Source organism: Cyprinodon tularosa, unplaced genomic scaffold (assembly GCF_016077235.1).
Source record: "Cyprinodon tularosa strain WSP-4 unplaced genomic scaffold, ASM1607723v1 ctg82, whole genome shotgun sequence".
NCBI classification, from domain to species: Eukaryota; Metazoa; Chordata; class Actinopteri; order Cyprinodontiformes; family Cyprinodontidae; genus Cyprinodon; species Cyprinodon tularosa.
In genome coordinates this window covers 2,146,500-2,165,691 of record NW_024039585.1, presented here as the reverse complement: position 1 = coordinate 2,165,691, position 19,192 = coordinate 2,146,500, and the positions used below count along the sequence as shown (strand labels likewise).

The 19,192-nt window shown below is 35.9% G+C and overlaps 1 protein-coding gene across 1 annotated transcript in view; it reads right to left on the bottom strand.

The window, feature by feature from the left end:
- Positions 1-19,192, bottom strand: part of negr1 (neuronal growth regulator 1) — a gene marked incomplete at its 3' end in the record, with an annotated part of 184,636 nt that overhangs the window by 24,728 nt on the left and 140,716 nt on the right. The window contains exon 4 of the mRNA XM_038272149.1: positions 8,354-8,485. Within this exon, the coding sequence (XP_038128077.1) occupies positions 8,354-8,485 (132 nt within the window). The remainder of the gene's footprint in view (positions 1-8,353; positions 8,486-19,192) is intronic.

Here is a 19,192-nt window from a genome sequence, read left to right as displayed (position 1 = left end):
TTTTCAACTCGATACCGATACTAAGGAAAATATTCGATACTCGATACCATTTTCGATACCACAAGAATAAAAACAAAGTTTCCAAAATTCTACAGAAATATTTTCATTAATAAATAAAATACAATAAATAAATACAATAAACAATAAAAACAATATTTTGAGGTTGTATGCTGTGCACAATATTAAGCAAGCTTGATAAAAAAACTTACAAAATTAAAATTAAGTGTTCCTTCCTTGGCTATGCTTTACACACATAACAATGACACTAGCCAAACTGGTTAAGAAACAAAAATAATTCTCAGCTGCTGCACCTGTTACAAAAAAAAAAGTCTGAAACTGAAAAGTTCACAGAATTATTCAATCACACAGTGTTCAGAAAGTGCATTGTCCTCTACTCTGCACTTTAGATGAATGACTGTTTAGGTGCCACTAGTGGTGGCACTGTATCGATACTTTTAAAAACGAGTATTGTATCCGGATACAACGTTTCAGTATCGATACTTTTTTGAGTATCAATAGTTTTGACAACCCTATGTTCAAATACATATTTTTCTCACTGTACAACTGATAAACTAGTTACCTGTGAGCTGCAGCTAGCTGCAAAGCTTTAGTGTGTTATATACAGTGATGGGACTAACGGCGTTCAAAGTAACGCCGTTACTAACGCCGTTACCTTGTTTTAGTAACGAGTAATCTAACTAATTACTTTGACTGTAACTATAACGCAGTTACCATTGCAGACACCCCGTTACTGCGCGTTACTCAGGTCGCACAATGAACCTTTTTTCATGATAGGACTCGTGCGTGCCTTGTCATGAGAGAGGGGAGGATGAGAATGGCTGATGTATAGTGAGATTCTGTCTGTCAGTTGGGTAGGTGGGTGTTTCTGCTGGCGGGTGTTAACGTACAGCACACACAGAGAGATGGAGAGTGAGGATGACTCCAGCAGCAAAACAGTGTTTTCCAGATGGAAATACCGGTGTTACGTCGAGCTGCGTTTCCCCACCACATAACAGTTTCCCCTGCATCTCCGCACAGCGCAGGCGGCACGATTCACCACGCGAGCGACAGGAAACGCGGATGCTTGCTAAAGGTGCGCAACAGTCGCCCTGTGCTCGCGCCACAGGAGAACTATGGAGAGCGTGAACGATCAAATGATAGCCTATATGGAGAAAGGGAGAAATCTGGATGGATGGATGGATGGATGGATGGATGGATGGATGGATGGATGGATGGATGGATGGATGGATGGATGGATGGATGGATGGATGGATGGATGGATGGATGGATGGATGGATGGATGGATGGATGGATGGATGGATGGATGGATGGATGGATGGATGGATGGATGGATACTCCGCCTTTTCAACCTACTGTATTTTTTATTTTAAACATTATTTGATGGCCTTTGTGGCAGGGATGGAGATCCATATTTTATGTCACACAGAGTATACATCTAGATAGATAGATAGATAGATAGATAGATAGATAGATAGATAGATGTTGCAGTATCTATAACAACCCAACCACACAGGATTTCAGAATGAGACATCCCCAGTTATTAATTTCATATACTCACCAGATCTGAATGTCCTCTTATAAAACTTCACATCGCGTTCCCCCTAATGTCATTTACGTTGAGTTGCAATAAATGCTAAACTCTCTGCAGGTTCTTGTCTTTGTCGTCCGCTCTATTCAGCTGGCTTTGGAAACACACGGCGAGAAGGTGGGGGCTGGGTGGTGAAGGTGCGAGAAACGCAAAAGTAACGCAATAGTTACTTTTACTAGTAACTAGTTACTTTTATTGTGGAGTAACTCAGTTAGTAACTCAATTACTTTTTGGGAGAAGTAACTAGTAACTATAACTAATTACTTTTTCAAAGTAACGTACCCAACACTGGTTATATAGTCATTATGACACATTTATAAGCAGTTTTCACAGCTTGAATTTTTGTAGCCTCCTTGATGGATTCATTAAATAAAGGCTGTTTTTTGAAAGTCTTGAATTAAATTTGTCTTTTTTAACTATATAGCATGAGGGAGGAAAAAAATGGTTAACCAGATTATGGAAGGAAAATATCTAAAATTAAATTTTTAAGCCATATTATCAAGCTCTACCTTTTCCAGATATGAATAACCATACTAAATATTTGTAAAGTAAAAACAGCATACCATTACATCAAACTAAAACAAGAGAAAATCTAACTACAACTTAAAAAAAAAAAAAAAAAACTTTGAGATGTGTACAATAATATGGTGGGGAAAATAGTTTTTATTAACAAAAAACCTATTTGTTGGCACCACGATACATTCCTAAAATAAAAACAGAAACTGAAAGAATCCTTAAAATGTATTCTTTGTTTTTTTGAAGCTGATTAGAAATTCTGTGAATATTTATTCCAGTTGACTTACTTTTATAATAAGATATTAATATGAGTTAGCACAGAGGCCACTTTTCTTAGCCATGCTTCAAAATGGGAAAGACAAGAGAAACTTTAATTCAAGTAAACAGATATGTTATGCATAAGGATAATAGCTAGTCTATTAGATTGTCCCTTTGTGAATAATGATAGAAACAATCTAGTGACATACTAAGAAAGATGTTAGTCTACACTTGTTGGAGACTCTGATTGCACTTGGACTCCCACAAACAGTGTTTTCTTGAGGTCGCTAAATCCACAGAACAGTAATTCATTTTAATTTGCCTACTAACTCTGGTAAGCCTACAAGATATATTTTTTTTAAATATTTAATCTTGTTTCAGGATGATGATTGGCTATCTGTTAAGCTTGTGCAGGCTGTTTTTCAGAGCTTTGTGAGAAAATATTGTGTTGAAAAAATGTTAAAAATAGCTTTGTTCGTAAGTTAGGGTCTCGCTTTTCATATGTTTAAAAGTCTTAATGTAAATTGATTGTTCTTTTTTTGTTTGTTTGTTTTGTTTTCCTTTTCCTTTCTATTTGAATTTTAGAAAACTGGAACTGAATTATGAGGACTGGCATGTACAGCCATGAAGTTTTTTTGAGTTTTAAACATCAAATTATGCATAAAAGTTATGCTTCCCCTTTATTGTTGCTTCATTGGGTCTCTTAATTTGTGGTTCAAATATTTAAAAACATAAGTAATAATTAAGGGAGTACAAAAATCATGTATAAAAATCTATGCTCATGTTCTTGTATGATTTCATCAGAATAATAAATGAAAACATCAGCTTTAAAAACAAAACTGATACACAGAGAATAATTCATGTGTGCTACTTGTATGCAAATGTATGTCTTCATACATTATTAGTCATAAAACTATGTCGCGTTGCATGAATCTGGACACAGTTGTGAGAGTCGGCCATTCGGTTTTGTCACTTTTTCTGCCCAGTCAACAGATCTGTAGTTGCTTTGTGAATATTACATGAATGCACCAACATGATTGGAGCAGGTGTGCTTTAAAAAACAATCCAAATCATCAAATAGTCATAAAAGCAGCAAAAGTTAGACAAAATGTGCTTTATGTGCAGGAGGAAAGAGACTTTGCAGACTGTCAAGTTCCATCTTGTAAAATGGCTTTGCAGAATAGCTTACAAATGCGTGTGTGAAGAAAAAGCCTTGTAAACTGCTTAGCAAGGTCAGACACCTTTGATTTTTCATCTTCAATTGGAGACAGATTGCTGTAAATGTTTTATCCGCTCAGTTAGTGATGAACGCCTTGATTCTATAAGGAGGTGGCTTCATTAATTAAAGAAACTGGCTTTTGATCGCAGGCGGAGGTGTTCCACTGTGGTTTCCTTCTCACTCATCCCAGCAACTTAGCTGCTGAGATGTGATATTTATGCTTTTGAATCTCACCGTGTAGGGAGAATTTCAGCCAATAACGGTAGCCACCTGCAGGGAAGATGAATATGTAAATTTGAAAAGTAGGTCGGAGATCGAATTTCATCGGGTAAAATCACAGCAGAAATATCCTTTTACCAAGCAGGTTCCCTCAGCCAATCTGATTCCAGGGCGACCTTCGGGAGGACTGCCATCTTTCAGCTTTAGCTGATAAAAGTATTTGTTCGCCATTCATTTATCACTGTAAAAATAAAGGCAAGAAGCACACTCAGGCAAGTAATTTAATCAAAGCGGTCTTTTTAGCTTTAGAGGAATTCAAGCTGAGGTTACAAGTGCTGCAACACATCCACAGTGAACCTGCTGTCTCTAAACCACCATATCATAGAAAGGCACACTGCAGGCTTAGTAGCCTGCTCTTATTAAAACTGCAAATATGCTTCAGCTCTATTTTATTTTCATTACTCAGGTTTACTCTATTTAATTAGTGGCCTTAATCTGCAATTAGCTCTGAGGTCAACTGTACTCTTAACTTAAAAAAAAGCCAAAATTACTTTTAAAGGAACACGTACATATTTAATTAAACTGTTAACCCCTTAAATGTCACTGACACTGAATCCCTCACTGTTTAAACAGAAAGATTAAAAATAACTAGTGCAGGTCTGGCAAATTGATCTTTATAAGTCAATTTCATTAAGATGCTATCAAGAAAAAAAGAAAAACAGATCAATGCTAACTTAGTAAAGGAGTGTGGGCCGGGGGGTCACTGCTCACCATAAAGGTTACTTAGATTATGCAAAATTTGGTTCACACTCAGTTGTATCTAGAAGAGGTTATATACCTTGAAATCATTTAAATTAAATAATTTACACTCTTGACTGACTAAACAAAAATGACACCTGGAAAATCCCCTAGAGAGCCTCTAACAAAATCAAGGGCATAATTTAATGAGCTCCGCTGAGCAATGCTACCGTTTTAGTTATTTTTAGAACAGAAATATCTTTTCTTTGCTTTATAGGATTTGTAGACTGAAGTCAAATAAAAGCTAGCATCCAGAAATCAGGTAAACTTAGCTCTAATCAAAGACTATGCCTGTTTGCCTTATAAATACCCAATGTGTAACAGCTGAATATGAATGGTGTAAAATAAATGAGGGATATAAAAGCTTCCCTTTTAACTTTGAAGAGTGATAACAGCTCTACCATGGAGAGATACCTCCAGCAACTTTTGAGCATGCTCTCAACACTGAAAAAATTATGTAATTAATAGATTGTCTTTATATATTATTATATAATAATATAGCAATTTAAAAAGAAAGGAAAGACACCCAATCACATAGCTGAAATCTCTGTTGAGAATGTATATATTTCTTAAACTGAGACATTGAAAGCTGGGGCTTTCTAACTTTCCCAGTTACCAAAGTACTTCTTCAATATCAGCTAAATGTTCTGTTTATTAGAATGCTAAACAGCTGCAATAAAACTTAGCACCTTTCTGGTCTTCTGGCTCCAGCCTGCTCTGCATACCTAGAACCAGAACTAAACATGGAGAAGCAGCATTTAGTTCCTATGCTCCAATTATCTGGAACAAACCTCTAGAAAACTGTAAAAGTGCGGAAAGCCTGAGTTCCTTTAAATCAAGACTAAAAACACATTTGTTTAGGATTGCCTTCGACTGTTCTAGTTAAACAGTTCAACTAGAACATATTTTATTTAGTCCAACCGTTTTTAATATTCTTTTTTGTTTCTGCATTTTTTATTTTATTTTTTTTCCCTACTTGCTTTGATTCTGTTTTATTTTCCTGTATTTTAATCATGTACAGCACTTTGTATTGTCTTTGTGCTGAATTGTGCTATACAAATAAATTTGCCTTGCCTTGCCTTGCCTTTCATGTTCAAGGTGCATGTGTAACTAGAAAAAACCTGACTATGTATGAATCAGTAGTAGCCATAACTCCAACAACAATCTAGGAGATACCAACAAATAGAGACGTTTACGTGTAGAGTAGTAATACCTTGGTGAATAATATCTCAAGGGGTTTAAGTCTAAATTATTACATATCAATAATGAATGTGCTGCAAGACTTTTTTTTTAAATCCCTTTTTTCACTTATCTATTTCTTTTTTTTGCCCCTTTTTAGGTTCATGAATTCCATGCTTTAGGAATTCAGTGCACAAGTGGACACATTTTTGTTTTTAAACCATTTTGTTGAAGCATATTTGAAAAGAAATTCAATTCAGTTTATTTATATACAGCCGATTCACAACACATCTCACCTCCAGGCACTTTACGGAGAAAAAAATAACCAGATTATAAAGTCAGATTTCCATTTGCTTATTTTCAAATAATTTTTACATATTATTATTTTGTCACATTCAAGTATATTCTTTGTGTAAAAGACATTCAATCATGTAAAAGGCTTATTTCAACATAAAATTCTACATATTTTTTTTATTAAAATGGACACTCAATAAACATTTTGTAAAACTTCTTAAAATCTACCAATTATTCATTCCATCAAGAATAATCACAGTTTTCATGAAGAGTAAAAGAAACAGTCCTTCTAAAGCTGTAATTCACAGTGCATCAGTATAACATGACATGACATGCAGTAGTATTGTGATTGTTTCCCTCTGTAATCGACTGGCCAACAGTGATTTTGAGGAAGGCTAAATCTTTTCTGTCTGATCTTGACAGCAGCAGTAATTTCCTTCCGACATTTTCTTCCAGGTTAGCCTTCATTAGCTGCTCAAACAGCACGTTAACCAGGATTGATAAAGGTACTGTAATGTTTGGACAGCATGTCACCTCAACTTGGATCAACTAAAAGGGCAGGGGAAAAGGGTAATCTTAGAAACTGGAATCAACTGTTAAATAAAAGTAGCCTAAAGTAAGATTTAAGATAAAGCATTTACCAGAAATAAATCAAAAATACGCAATTTTAATTGGTTGTCAAGCAGGGGTCAGCACAATGAAAAGATGCCTAAATGGATTTGACAGTACAAAAATAAAATGATTTTCAACCAAAATCCCTCTCTGATTTAGTTTTTCCAGACCAGAAAAACTGTAAAAGTTAAATGATGATACAGCAAAATCACAAAGGAATGAAAAACGATGTCTTTAGCAGTAGAGCAGCTTCTTTAGAATAAAACTGATGAATAAAATTTGAACCTGTAAAACTGGTGACTTTTTGGGGACTTGAACTTAAGCGAAATAGCATCAGTTAAACCAAAGTCAACTTTGAAGATAACGTATGAAATAACTTGACAGTATTAGCAAATTTCACAAAGAAAAGCATTTTATATATATATGTATAAAATCGATCTTTTTGTTCCTCGCTTCATGGGTGCAGATTCATAACAGGAGAAATTAGGAGTACTAAGCTCAGCTCTACAGTGTTTTAATGTTCAATCAACTGGGGCCAGAAGGCAAACACTGCCTCAACAGTTGACCAGCTGCAACAAACTTCTGTTTCAAGGGGCTTTACAAGGCTTTTACTGAGCATACTTTGTCTCACAACCAAGAAAATTATACCTAATCTCTTGACTTATATTTGAGACTAAAGCATCAAACCCCTGCAGTCTTAAAATGCAGCGTCTGTGTGTGCCATGCCCTATCTACCACTGAGAATGTCTCCTTTCTTCTGTAATACAAAGACATTACCGGTTGTCAAAGCACTTTTCATCCTTGAACCCATGTCTCAATAGAGCTATAAATAGCTGCTCTCTGAAACTGCTCTCATGTCCAGCTCATTAGAGCCAAACATTAGACTGAAATAATGTTGCTAAGGCTTGGTTTTAAATGGAGGTTAAATAAGCACAGTCTCAACACAGTGATATACAGTACAGGGGCTGCTAGACACACAGATGTAAAAAAAAATAACTAAATAAAAAATAAGAAATAGGTAATCAAAATTGTATGAAATAAAATAACCTAATTTCCTGAAAGTTATATGAGAAAATTTGCATGAATAGTTTTTCAGAAAACAAATCAGTAATGGTGCCTATTTTCTTTAATTCCTACCCCTCCCCTAACATCTCTGTAACAGACTGGGCATGCCAAAAAAGAGAGATCTTTCTTTTTATGCAGAAAACTCCCTGCACAACAGTGCAGATCAACCATAATTGTCAAGCCCCCATTTCTGCTCATTCCTAGTGGTGCTGAATTCCATGTGACCAAGACAGCTAAGGCCCGGTATCATTCATTAATGCCCGGGCTCCTCATTACTGTCTCCTTACACTTTTGAAAGACTCATTACCTGCATAATGGAATAGCGCTTAGAACAGTCAGACCTTTCTTTTCCGCAAATTAATCACCTTCCCGCACAGACTAAAAGGAAATTCTCACATTAAATATTTAGAAACTTCAACCTCTGGCTTTCTACTTTTTCAAACTTCCACCAGATGTACTTTTTTTTAAAAGAAAAGTGGCAGGGATGCAATACCAGTGCCATGTTCGGCTACCTCTGTCTTTTTCCTGATGTGTGTGAAAAGAAGCGTACTAGAAAATGAAGAAGAAGAAAGAGATACACTTACAGTTGACTGTGACTTTTACTGTTTTGGTGTCAGGAGAGGCAATGTCATTTAGAGCGCTGCATTCGTAATCTCCAGCCTGGTCCCTTGTGATGCCGGTGATGTTAAGATATTCGCCGCTGTCATACTTCCTGGCTGAAAGGAGAAAAATGGAAGCAAAGTACTTACAAAATGTCCACGCAGAATACAAACACATCACCCAGACCAAAATTTAGTACAGATGAAGGCTCTGTTCCATGAAAGGTGTGTAGAAAGCTCACATTTGTGGTAAACAGCTTTCAAACCTGAGCCCAAACAGAACATGCATAACAATTAGACATCGTATTGAGCTCCTGACGACCCGACTTGCATGCTTGAATAGAAACACATCAGCAGTGAATTGATTCAGTTTTATTGATATGGTGGAAGAAAATATTGTTGTGTTCGCCAGCCATCCACTTATGATTTGTTCTTATCAGAGCTTGCAACTACTTCCTGAAACACAGAGGGATTTGATGACTTAATGCAAATGTCAGGGCTTTATAGCTGAATGAGCAAAATGTTGTAGTCAAGAAGCAGCAGAACTGGCATGTAGACCGCACGCTGCATTTAATAAGGGAAAATCCCCACAAATGTGCACCTTCAAAGCTCTAATTAACAGAAAATTAAAACATGCCAACCCTGTTACAGCTGATAGACTTAAGCTCCCACTGCACATCAAAAAATGTAATGAGAAAGCGAGGAGATACATAACAGTGTGCACAATAACTTGGTTAGAATGAGAAGACATGTAAACTCAGAGGGAGATCATTTAAATAGTATACACTTGTATAGCTTCTTTTTAACCTTGGCTCCTACCAGTGTGATACAACCGTTTCCCCACACACACAAATGGGTGACAGCAAATTTAATTCTTCAAAGAGAGACAACAAAAGCTGGAAGCAACAATGGCTTTGACACAGGTTTATCCAGAACAAAAGTATGTAAATAAAGTTTACTCCTAGCACTGAGAATTTGCCACTTATTGTATTATTTAACATTTAATTAATACTGATGGATAGAAATTTAATTGGCTGCTATTTCTAAGGTCAATCAATGAAATTGGTCATTCTTTAGCTCCAGCTTCTTCCTGAGATATTCTGCTAGATGTGATAGCAAACTGAGCATCTTCGAAGCATCATACTGATTATATCAATTATTTTAGGAATTACTGTTTTCTAACATTTTTAAGAGAGTGACCTCTTAACTGAGGATATAATTATTAGCTGAAGCTCCACTGAGTCTAAGAAAGCCGACGGGATATAATGCACTCATAACAGCTCAAAAAAATGTGTTCTTTCCAAATGGACGTCACAAACCAATACAATGACTTGATAAATGTATGACTTGGTAACTGAGAAACATAGATGCCATTACATGAAAAAAAAAAAAGTTTTCTACCTAATAATGTAAAAAGAAAGACTTGTGTGTAGTATTCAAAGGCTGGCTTTCAAATGTAACTATCAACATGGTTTCACAACACAAGAATTGTTACAATCTCAGATTTCCCTTTAAAATGTACTTAAATAAATGCACAATACTATACAGAGATTCTGTTCTAATAGTAGGGTTTAAATTTAAATATATCGTCACATGTTGTTCTCTATGTTTATGCAATTTTGCAAAAGTTTTCAAACTAACTAGCAACTGTGAGTGTTAGCATAGCTATAAAAGCATGTACCTCGAGAGGGTTAAAGGGATTTAAAAAAATGGGGCATGATGCGAAAACAATATGGGTTACTCTGTACAGGAGAGAGGAGGACCTCGTCTATTCAGCCAGGCCAACAATCCCCTTTAAAGACCGACCTTTCAGACACTTAGGTAGGTATGGGGTATTGCAGTTTAACAAAATAAGTCAAACAACGCCCATTCCAAATGGGTGGTCCCCTTTGTCTGTTCTAATTTGCATGTTTTCAAAACAAAAACAAGGCTTTGTTGGGCTACTGTATGAAACCTCAAACTCAACGCTATTCCTGACATTTTGAATTGAAAAATCTTCCTGGATGGGAAGCAAAACATCTTCAAACTTGGAAACCAAGTCCAGTGGATTGTTTTAAATTTCTTTGGAATGACTATGACGTTAATGACTGAGAACTTTCCACCCATTTGGGTTTGGCCCGTCTGGTGCTGGGCTCCGGGTGCTCTCATCAGTCTGGGAAAAACCTCACCACGCCTTCAGTCCAGCGGTTATTGGTAATGAGAGTACAAGTCTGGTTTTCATTTTCTTAATGTACCAATCAAACTATAAGTAAATCCCTGAGCATAAAAAGTTCAGTTATTTGACTTTTTTTTTTAATCAACCTGCATCTGACCAGGGGTGCTCTGTAACTTTATTACTCATTTGAAATAACTACCAAAAACTGATCAGAGTTATTTTATTCTATCATAATAATAAACAGGTAGATCTCATATATAATGGACAAAAAGTTTTAGTCAACATGTCATTTATAAAAGTTAATCCAAATATACAGGAAATTAATATTTTGACTTTATAATCATATATAGGTAAAAGCTGCAGGCAGTGGAAACAAAACTATCCTCCTCTTCCTGTTTCTGCTGTCCATAGCGTTCCTTGACCGTGTCGTTTTTAAATCACCAATTTATTGCTACTTGGTCACAATGTAATTTCCCATTGGGAACCTACTAGCACTAAGTTGCTAACTGGTTAGCAAGATGCTTCCCAGACACCAGCCCCCACCCCTTGATAAACTACCTATCACATTCACTTTATTCACTCGTGTAAAGTGGTGGGAGAATTCGGAAATGCAAAGGTTGGAACAGCCGCTTCCCTACGACTTTAACAACTTCAAAATGGATCTCTAGAAGTACCAACAGCATCTAATTTGTGACCTCCCGTCTTGCAGCTCTTTGAAAATAGAACCATTAAAAATAAAAAGAAATAAAACACAAACAAACTGAATATTAATACATGTAAATAAAGGGGTTAACTTCGTCTGAATTAGGTCTACATGAACACCCCATCTAAGGTGAATGTATATTTTGTATTCCTTCAAGGAAAAGTGCAAATGCTCAATCAGATAAGTGCCCCATTAACATAAATTTGTTAAACTGTGGAGAAACAATTTATATTCAATACCAAAATTAACCTTAAATGTCTACATTTTCTCATGAAACATAATACAATTTATCATCTTGCTCATGCAGTTCTTAGGACAAACCTCACAAATGCTTTATATTCACTTTCAGTTTCTACAAATGGATATCAGGCACCGAGAAATCCCTGAGCCCCCGTCCGGGTTCAAGGCCTCTCTCTTGGGATTCTCCACATCCTGAGTAGCCAGGTCTTAACTGAGTAGGTAAGACCTGGGTCTCTGCAGCTTTGACACAGATTTAAAAGTAGGCTATTTCTTGATAAATTGATGACATGGATGAAGTTTGAGGGTTACTGCATTGCTTAAAAAACATTTTAGAACAGCTTTTGGTGTTAAGCTATTTAACGGGTAATGATCTGAATGACTTGCCAATGTTACGGCTGTGGTTAGCCAGCGCTCCCTCTACACCTCACAGCTGAGAAGGCAGCAGACACTGACCTGCCCTGATGGCAGGTTTCTCTTTATTATGAAAAGCAAAGAGACCCTAATAAACTATCTGACAAAAGAAGATTAACCAAAATCAAGACTATTTAAGAATTTTTGGACCTGGACCTTTTGATTGTTTCGTTAAAATAACAAGAAATTACAGAGCCTAATTGTCCATATAATTTTCTGTTAACAAGCTTGTTATATCTTAAAAAAAAAAAACAACAACAAAAAAACATGTTAAAGAAATGCAGAGGAATGGAGAAAAAAAACACAGATCTCATATTTCATAATGCCCAAGCTTTGGCACTCTTAAGGAAACATTTTCAGTGGGTGTAGACGATCTGTACCTAATTCCACTGATGTGGGAGGAAAAGTGCATCCCAGTGAGTCAATAGAGTAACCAAATGGTGCAGAGCAAATGTGATCTCTGATGAAATGGGAATGGATGATTTAAGGGCCTTCCATGGAGGCTGTGAAGGTTATGTTTTATGTCATAAAAAAATCTTCTTTTTTAAAGAATGTACAGCAGATTCTGACACAGGCAGGCTTTTAATCAGATAGAGATGGTATAAATAGAACTCCACATTTAAGAGACACAGAATTTAAACTAAATTAGTTACAGCTTTTAGAATGAACCACACACCAGGGACAGTGCCAGTAACCCAGACTTTAAATCAAAGTATGACAGCAGGAGGTAGATTGGATTTCACCTGTTTCACTAACTAAATTGGTCTGTTTAAACTTTATATGAAGTACAAGAAACTCCTCAACCTTCAAGTATATGTCTAACTTGCTTCAAAGACTAGAAAAAAGGTAACTAATATATATCAGAAAAAAAGATTTTCAGCTATACTTATGTAGTATAGAACAATGATGTAGATCTCTAAATCATTGTACCATCTATGATTGGGAATTTCTCCCAATATACATATTTTTAAATCATCATACAGAAATATGGTTCTTCACCTGTAATGAAATGGAGGAGGACTATTTCTTATCAATTATGGTGATTAAGGGTTGCATAAGAATAGGATTGTTAGTAGTATTGTATTGATAATGAATGTTAATCTAAACTGGTGAATGGTGTTACTATTGTTATTATTAATAATACTGCAATTAATACCACTTATAACTAATGGAATTTATTATTATGGATATTGTTGATACAGTAGCATTATAATAAAATAATTATATATCGAGTAATTCTTTAGTTTTGTGCAGCAAAGGGCTGGGTTTAAATAACCATTGTCTTCTTCCCACTCATTATGGAAAAAGTATCTTTTTTTGTTTCTAATTATAGTCTTATGTTCAAAAATGAGAAAAAAAAATGTTAGGCAAGTTACTTACAAAGGTCACTTGTTACTAAGCAAAGAAACGGTGCCGTTTTTTTGTTTTTAAAATCACAATAACTTTAGATAACTTTGCTGTTATCAGAAATTTAAAAACATGCAGAAGTTCAATCAACATTTGTAAAATTTTCAATATGAACACATTAAATAATTAATAAAAAATAAAAAACACCCTATACCTTGCTAAATTATGAATCACAATTTTGGTGTTTGCGAACCAGGAGTCACTGTTCCAGAAAAATAATAAAATAAACCTGGGAGACTTTGTTCCTGTATGCCCCTGTAAAAAAGATAGCAGTAGACCATAGCATGGAAGTAAATTCAGAATAATACTGAAGAAGTAAAGAGCAATGTATTGATAAACTAAGCCAGCCAGCCGTCACTCAGTGTTATTGACAGTGACAAGATGCGAGGTGCCTCATTAGATGAGTTTCTTGTAACCACTAATGATAAAGTCTTTGCTCCCAGTCATGACAAGCAAATCACAGAAACATTTAGCTTTGATTTTAGAGAGGGCTCCCAGGTATACCTCTTCACTCAGTGTGTGTGAACAACTATTGCATGCTGAACACCTGCCCACATTACCATAGCCAATCTCAGCTTCTGACCCATTTCCGAATGGAGATCCCTCTCTATCCGCTGCACAGAGATTGCGCTTATAAAAAGTCACCTTAATTGATTTAGTTTTAGGAACGATCTGAGTTAGATTGCAAGTAACATAACAGCTGTACCAAAATGTGAAAAGGGACTACTTAGATAACTCTGTTACTAACACCGTTACTATGTAAGACTTGTCTGAACTACATGGTATTGACAGGGGCCAAGTAATGATTTCATAAATGCCTATTACTGTCAAGAAGGAGCAGGCCCAATATACGAACAGGTTGAATGAGGTTGCACGGTGAGTAAAGTCATTTATTGGAAAACAATAATTATACCAGATGGAATAATGCTAATAAGGTATCTAATGCAAAACATAAAAATGATATAGAGAATGCAACAAATGAAAAACACATCTAGTAGAGTACAATGGTTTCCTAGAATATGTAGTTTGTTTATATGATGCCCGCAATGCATAGCAAGGGTATAATAACATAAATTCATTTTAATGCATGCCTAAAGGCTCTCTTTTCATGAATTATTGTGTAACATTAGTGATAACTCTATGAAGAGTAAAGAGTTCCAAAGACCACCTCACAGACACACACGTTCTTGTTTTTGTGACTTATGGGGACATTTAATTGACTTGGATTCATTTCATATAGCCTAACCCAGACCTTTACTCTAACCCTAACTATTACCAACAATATTAACAACTAAATTCACACCTTAGTCCTAAACCGAACCCTGGCTTAAAGAAAAGAGCTTTACCATGTGGCAACCAGGATTTTGGTCCCCATAAGGACATAGGTCCCCATGACGTGACTGTATAAACAGACTGAAGTTCCCATACTGTCATAAAAACAAGTACACATGCACAGAAGAGGAATCTGTTTTTGAATTTTGTCTAAAAGTACCTTGTAATATGTAGCCCGATAAAAGCTTTTTTAAACAATATTTGTCTATAGATGGATAGTAAAAAAATAAATATATATAAAACCGGCACACACATGCCAAATAACTTCACTAAATAATTGCGCTACATGGGTGACCTGAAGATTGCCCTTGATGCACAGCCCCAGTGTATTTCACTGCAGAGAGAAATTATGATTCTCAGGATGTAGAAATCCATTGTGTGCACTTGTGTCTTTTACTAGGGCAATAAAATCAAAAGCGCTGACCCATGAGGGCAACTATTCTTGTTGCTTCCAATACCATTGCCAAATGGCTGAATCAAATGCTTTGGATTTCATTGGCAGGAATTTACTTTCAGTCTGCAGAAAACACAATGCATTGCTTGTGAGGCAGTAGAGGAAAACAAACTTGCATGGCAGGCCTATTTAGTGTAGTTAATGTCTGTAAAATTATGAACACCATAAAATGTATTGAGTAGGAGTTTATTAGAATAAACACGGCTGATGTGATCAAAGCGTTGTGGTTTGGATCTATTTAGACACTTAAGATGTGAACAGGGTCATGTTTATATGTTCTATCATCGCTGCTCAAAATGCAGCTGGGCATTTGTTGAGGCTAAATTACCAGTTCCTGATCATCAACAGGTGTTGGCAACTCAGGGTGAATTTATGCTGATGGTGGTGGACTCTGTCGGCCATTATGGAAATAAGCTGATTATATGAGCTGGTGTAAAATCAGCACAATTTTGGAAGTAGATATGACTATTTCCATTGTCACTGCATATGATTACCCACTGCATAAATTTAAGTTCAATATAGCTGTTTTTTTCTTATTTCTTCCCTCAACATGAGCTGAAACAGGGCATTTTAAGAATCTAATTAGCCAGTTTCTGAGGGTAAATATTATGAGCATCAAGGACCACTCAAAAAAATAAAAATAAAAAAAAACTGGTACAAAATAAAAAAACAAGGTAACAACTACGAATCTCAAAAAGACAGCTGTTAATCAGGTAATGTATTTCAGACCTGAAACCTTATGAGTTTGGGCTGCATAGTATATCATGAATATAATGGGATTTCAGTATCAGTGTAAACAATATTCATTTTGCAAAAAACAGTTTGGAAATAAATCATTGGATTTTCATACCGAAAGGAGAGTCAGAGAAATACCAATATCGTCACTGCAAGATTTTCTAATACTGTACAGAACCTTGTATTTATTTACTTTTTTTTTATACAACAAGGTATTTATTCGTTATTCAATGCAATTTTTTATTTAGGTATTTAATTGGATATAAAATTTGAAGGAAATATCAAAAACTATTACAAGAACAAAGAATACCACAACAACAAAACAGAATATCATTAGCCTGCAGCCATTCCCCAATGCATGAAAGCAACTTCATCATTTTAATGCAGGATCTGGTTGCATCTTCCTGGTCATGCTGCAAATGGTATTCCTATTGATTACTGCAGACTAGGCCTCTGCAAAGGTCACAGCTATTAAACAAGAATCTTATCCTTCCTATATTGTTTGAAGATCATCATTTACGGCACACTAAACACTTATATTTCTGTAAACAAAAAACTAATGACAAAATGCCATTCTCAAAGATAATAAAATAAGAAAAAATAAAAGAAAACTTGGTGTAAGATGCAACCACCAAGGGGCTACATCTGCTTACCAGGAGACATCTAAACAACTGACAGAGGCCCATCTTACATGAGGGACATGTCACTTGCAGCAAATTAAAGAAATCATAGCAAGGTTAATTCTGTATTCAGTGCCAATGACTGCCTAGGTTCTGTTGCGGTAAGCAAGTTCAGACATTGTGTAGGGAAGCTGATGGGCACACTTCCTTTAGGGCTGCAATACACAGATAGGGCAGGAATTGCTGAAATTCCATTATAGCATAGAACAGCATTTTCTACATCAATTTATCCGTTTAGCTCTTGAAAAACGGAGAATAGCCCATGCAACAACATTGTATGCTGCTGCCTTCTGGCCCAAACTTAAGGTGTGGGCCAGATGTAAGGGTAAAATCACACTGTGTGGAGGGCCTGTCTGACAAACAGGCTGTTAGTCTGCCTTGATACATAAACTCTTCCTTGCTTCCTGGCTGTCAGTCTTAGGTTTCTAAACTCAAGAGAGGGGAACTGGGTCAAAGGAGCCTTAAGTAATTTCTGCTGGGATGTGCATTCACTTTCACAACCTGCAGGATTACCTTCCTCTGATTCTCCATGTTTATACATTTAGCCAAATGCTCCTTGGGCGGGGAAACACATTTTCAAGGTTATTGATTGTGTTGAGAAATCTCTGAGCGTGTATTTGAAGAAAAACAGCAACCAAAAAAAGTAGAATCTATGCGCTTAGAGATATCTTTAAGGCATATGGTTTTTATTAAAATAATTTCTTGCCTTGAACTGGCACACACTGATAAAGTTTTCTTAGATCATTAATGATTTAGTAGTAAACAGTGATCTTAAAATGTGCCCACATTCAAATTTCATGTTGTACTTAAGATTATTAATTCCAATTTGTAGATGGAATTGCTTTGTATTGTTGCAAAGGTAATTACACAACAAAACAGATATGACTTTAAACTGTAAAATTTAGTAAATTTTGCTTCTTCAATCTAGGGTTTAATGAAGAGATGTAAATGTGGCCCTTTCTTTACAAGTAGCTTTCTTACTTCTAAGTCTCTCGGTCAAAAATTGTCTGCCATCACATCCCGAAACACAGAGGGAGACTGTTTAATTTAGCAACACTGCACAGTGGCAAGTTGCTATCAGGGAAAAAACCCTTAAAGTTAAAGGTCTAGCGCTCCTATTGGCAAAAAGTTACACAGTGCTGCTTTCACAAAAAAATCTCACCATTCATAGCCATTCATAGCTTTAATTAATAAGGCAGGACAGATCAGGGCAGTTGTTAAATCAAGTTTTTATCATTTGTGGCAGCTGGCCAAAATAAAGCCAATTCTTTCAGGGCAACAGTTTGAAATAGTAATCCGTGCCTTTGTTAGCACTCTACTGGATTATTGCAATGCCCTCTATCTGGGGCTATGTGCCTCCTCCATCTTCCTTCTCCAGATGGAGGAGGCACATAAAATTCTGCAGCACGACTTTTACTGTAACCGCCACATGCAGGTATGAGCAAATCTCCCACATTTTAGCTTTACTCCACTGGCTGCCCAGATATTTCAGAATTCATTTTAAAAGCTTTTTATTTTCTTTTAAATCCCTCAATGTCTTGCCCCACCGTAACTCTCTGAGCTTCTACTTCCATACATACTTACTCGCTCTCTCAGGTCAGCTGCCAAGCTGCTCCTGAGAAACCCTAAAACTAGGCAGAAGCTCAGAGGGTACCAGACTTTTGCCGTTGCAGCTCCAAATCTCTGGAATGACCTGCCTCAGCACATCAGGCAGGCCTCTTCTCTGACTGTTTTAAACCTCTTATCAAAACCCACCTTTTCCCTTTGGCTTTTGACACATAGCAAGTTATTGAGTTTTATTTATCCTTTTTTTTATCCCATTTTATTAGTTTGATTGTGTGAGTGTTACTTTTACAAATGTTTGAAGTGATTTGTCTTTTATCTGTGATGTTTTATTTATTTTATGTACAGCACTTTGGTCAGTTGTGGTTTTTTTAAGTTCTTAACAACCTGATTATATGCCAGCTGTTATTACATATTAAATTTACTTCTTTCAAAAGTTCTGTTGGTTCTATAAGACTTTATCCCTTTTGTGTAAAAAAAGTCTTTAACTTCCATTTCGTTTGTTGCTGTGACAATTATTTTCCCGACAATGGTACAAAAACTGCTATTTTTAATAATTTTTTTAACAGGGTGTTATGTAACTTTTTCAATCCAAGACTCCAAGTACCCTTTAATTTATTGATAATACTTATTAATAATAATTATTCTCTTTGTCTTTTTGTTAACATAGTCCTGGTGATACGTATGAGAAAAGGCCAACATTACAACATTATTCAACCTAGTTTAATTGTCATTAATATAACTTATTTTTCTTAATTAATAGAAATAAAAATATATTGTTAATTTCCTATTATTTACTTTATGATATTATGTCTTTGCATAGTCTTTGTCAATGACATGTACTGCAGCCCTGCTTCTGTCAGTGAGCTCCAGGGCAGCTGTGGCTACAATGTAGTTCGCCACCTTCAGTGTGAGTTACTGCATTCTAGACCATTTGCAGCCAGTTAATGGACACTTGGTCTGAACCACAATATAAGGCATAACAATAATCTAAACTGGTGCTGATGAGGGTATATAATGCTTTTTTCCATTTCGTTTGAGGGAATGTAAGATTTCACTTTACTTAAAAGGTGCAAGTGGAAAAAGCTCGATTGGACAACTGAGCTGATTTGCCTGACTGGTTTAAAGGAGCTGTCCAGCATGA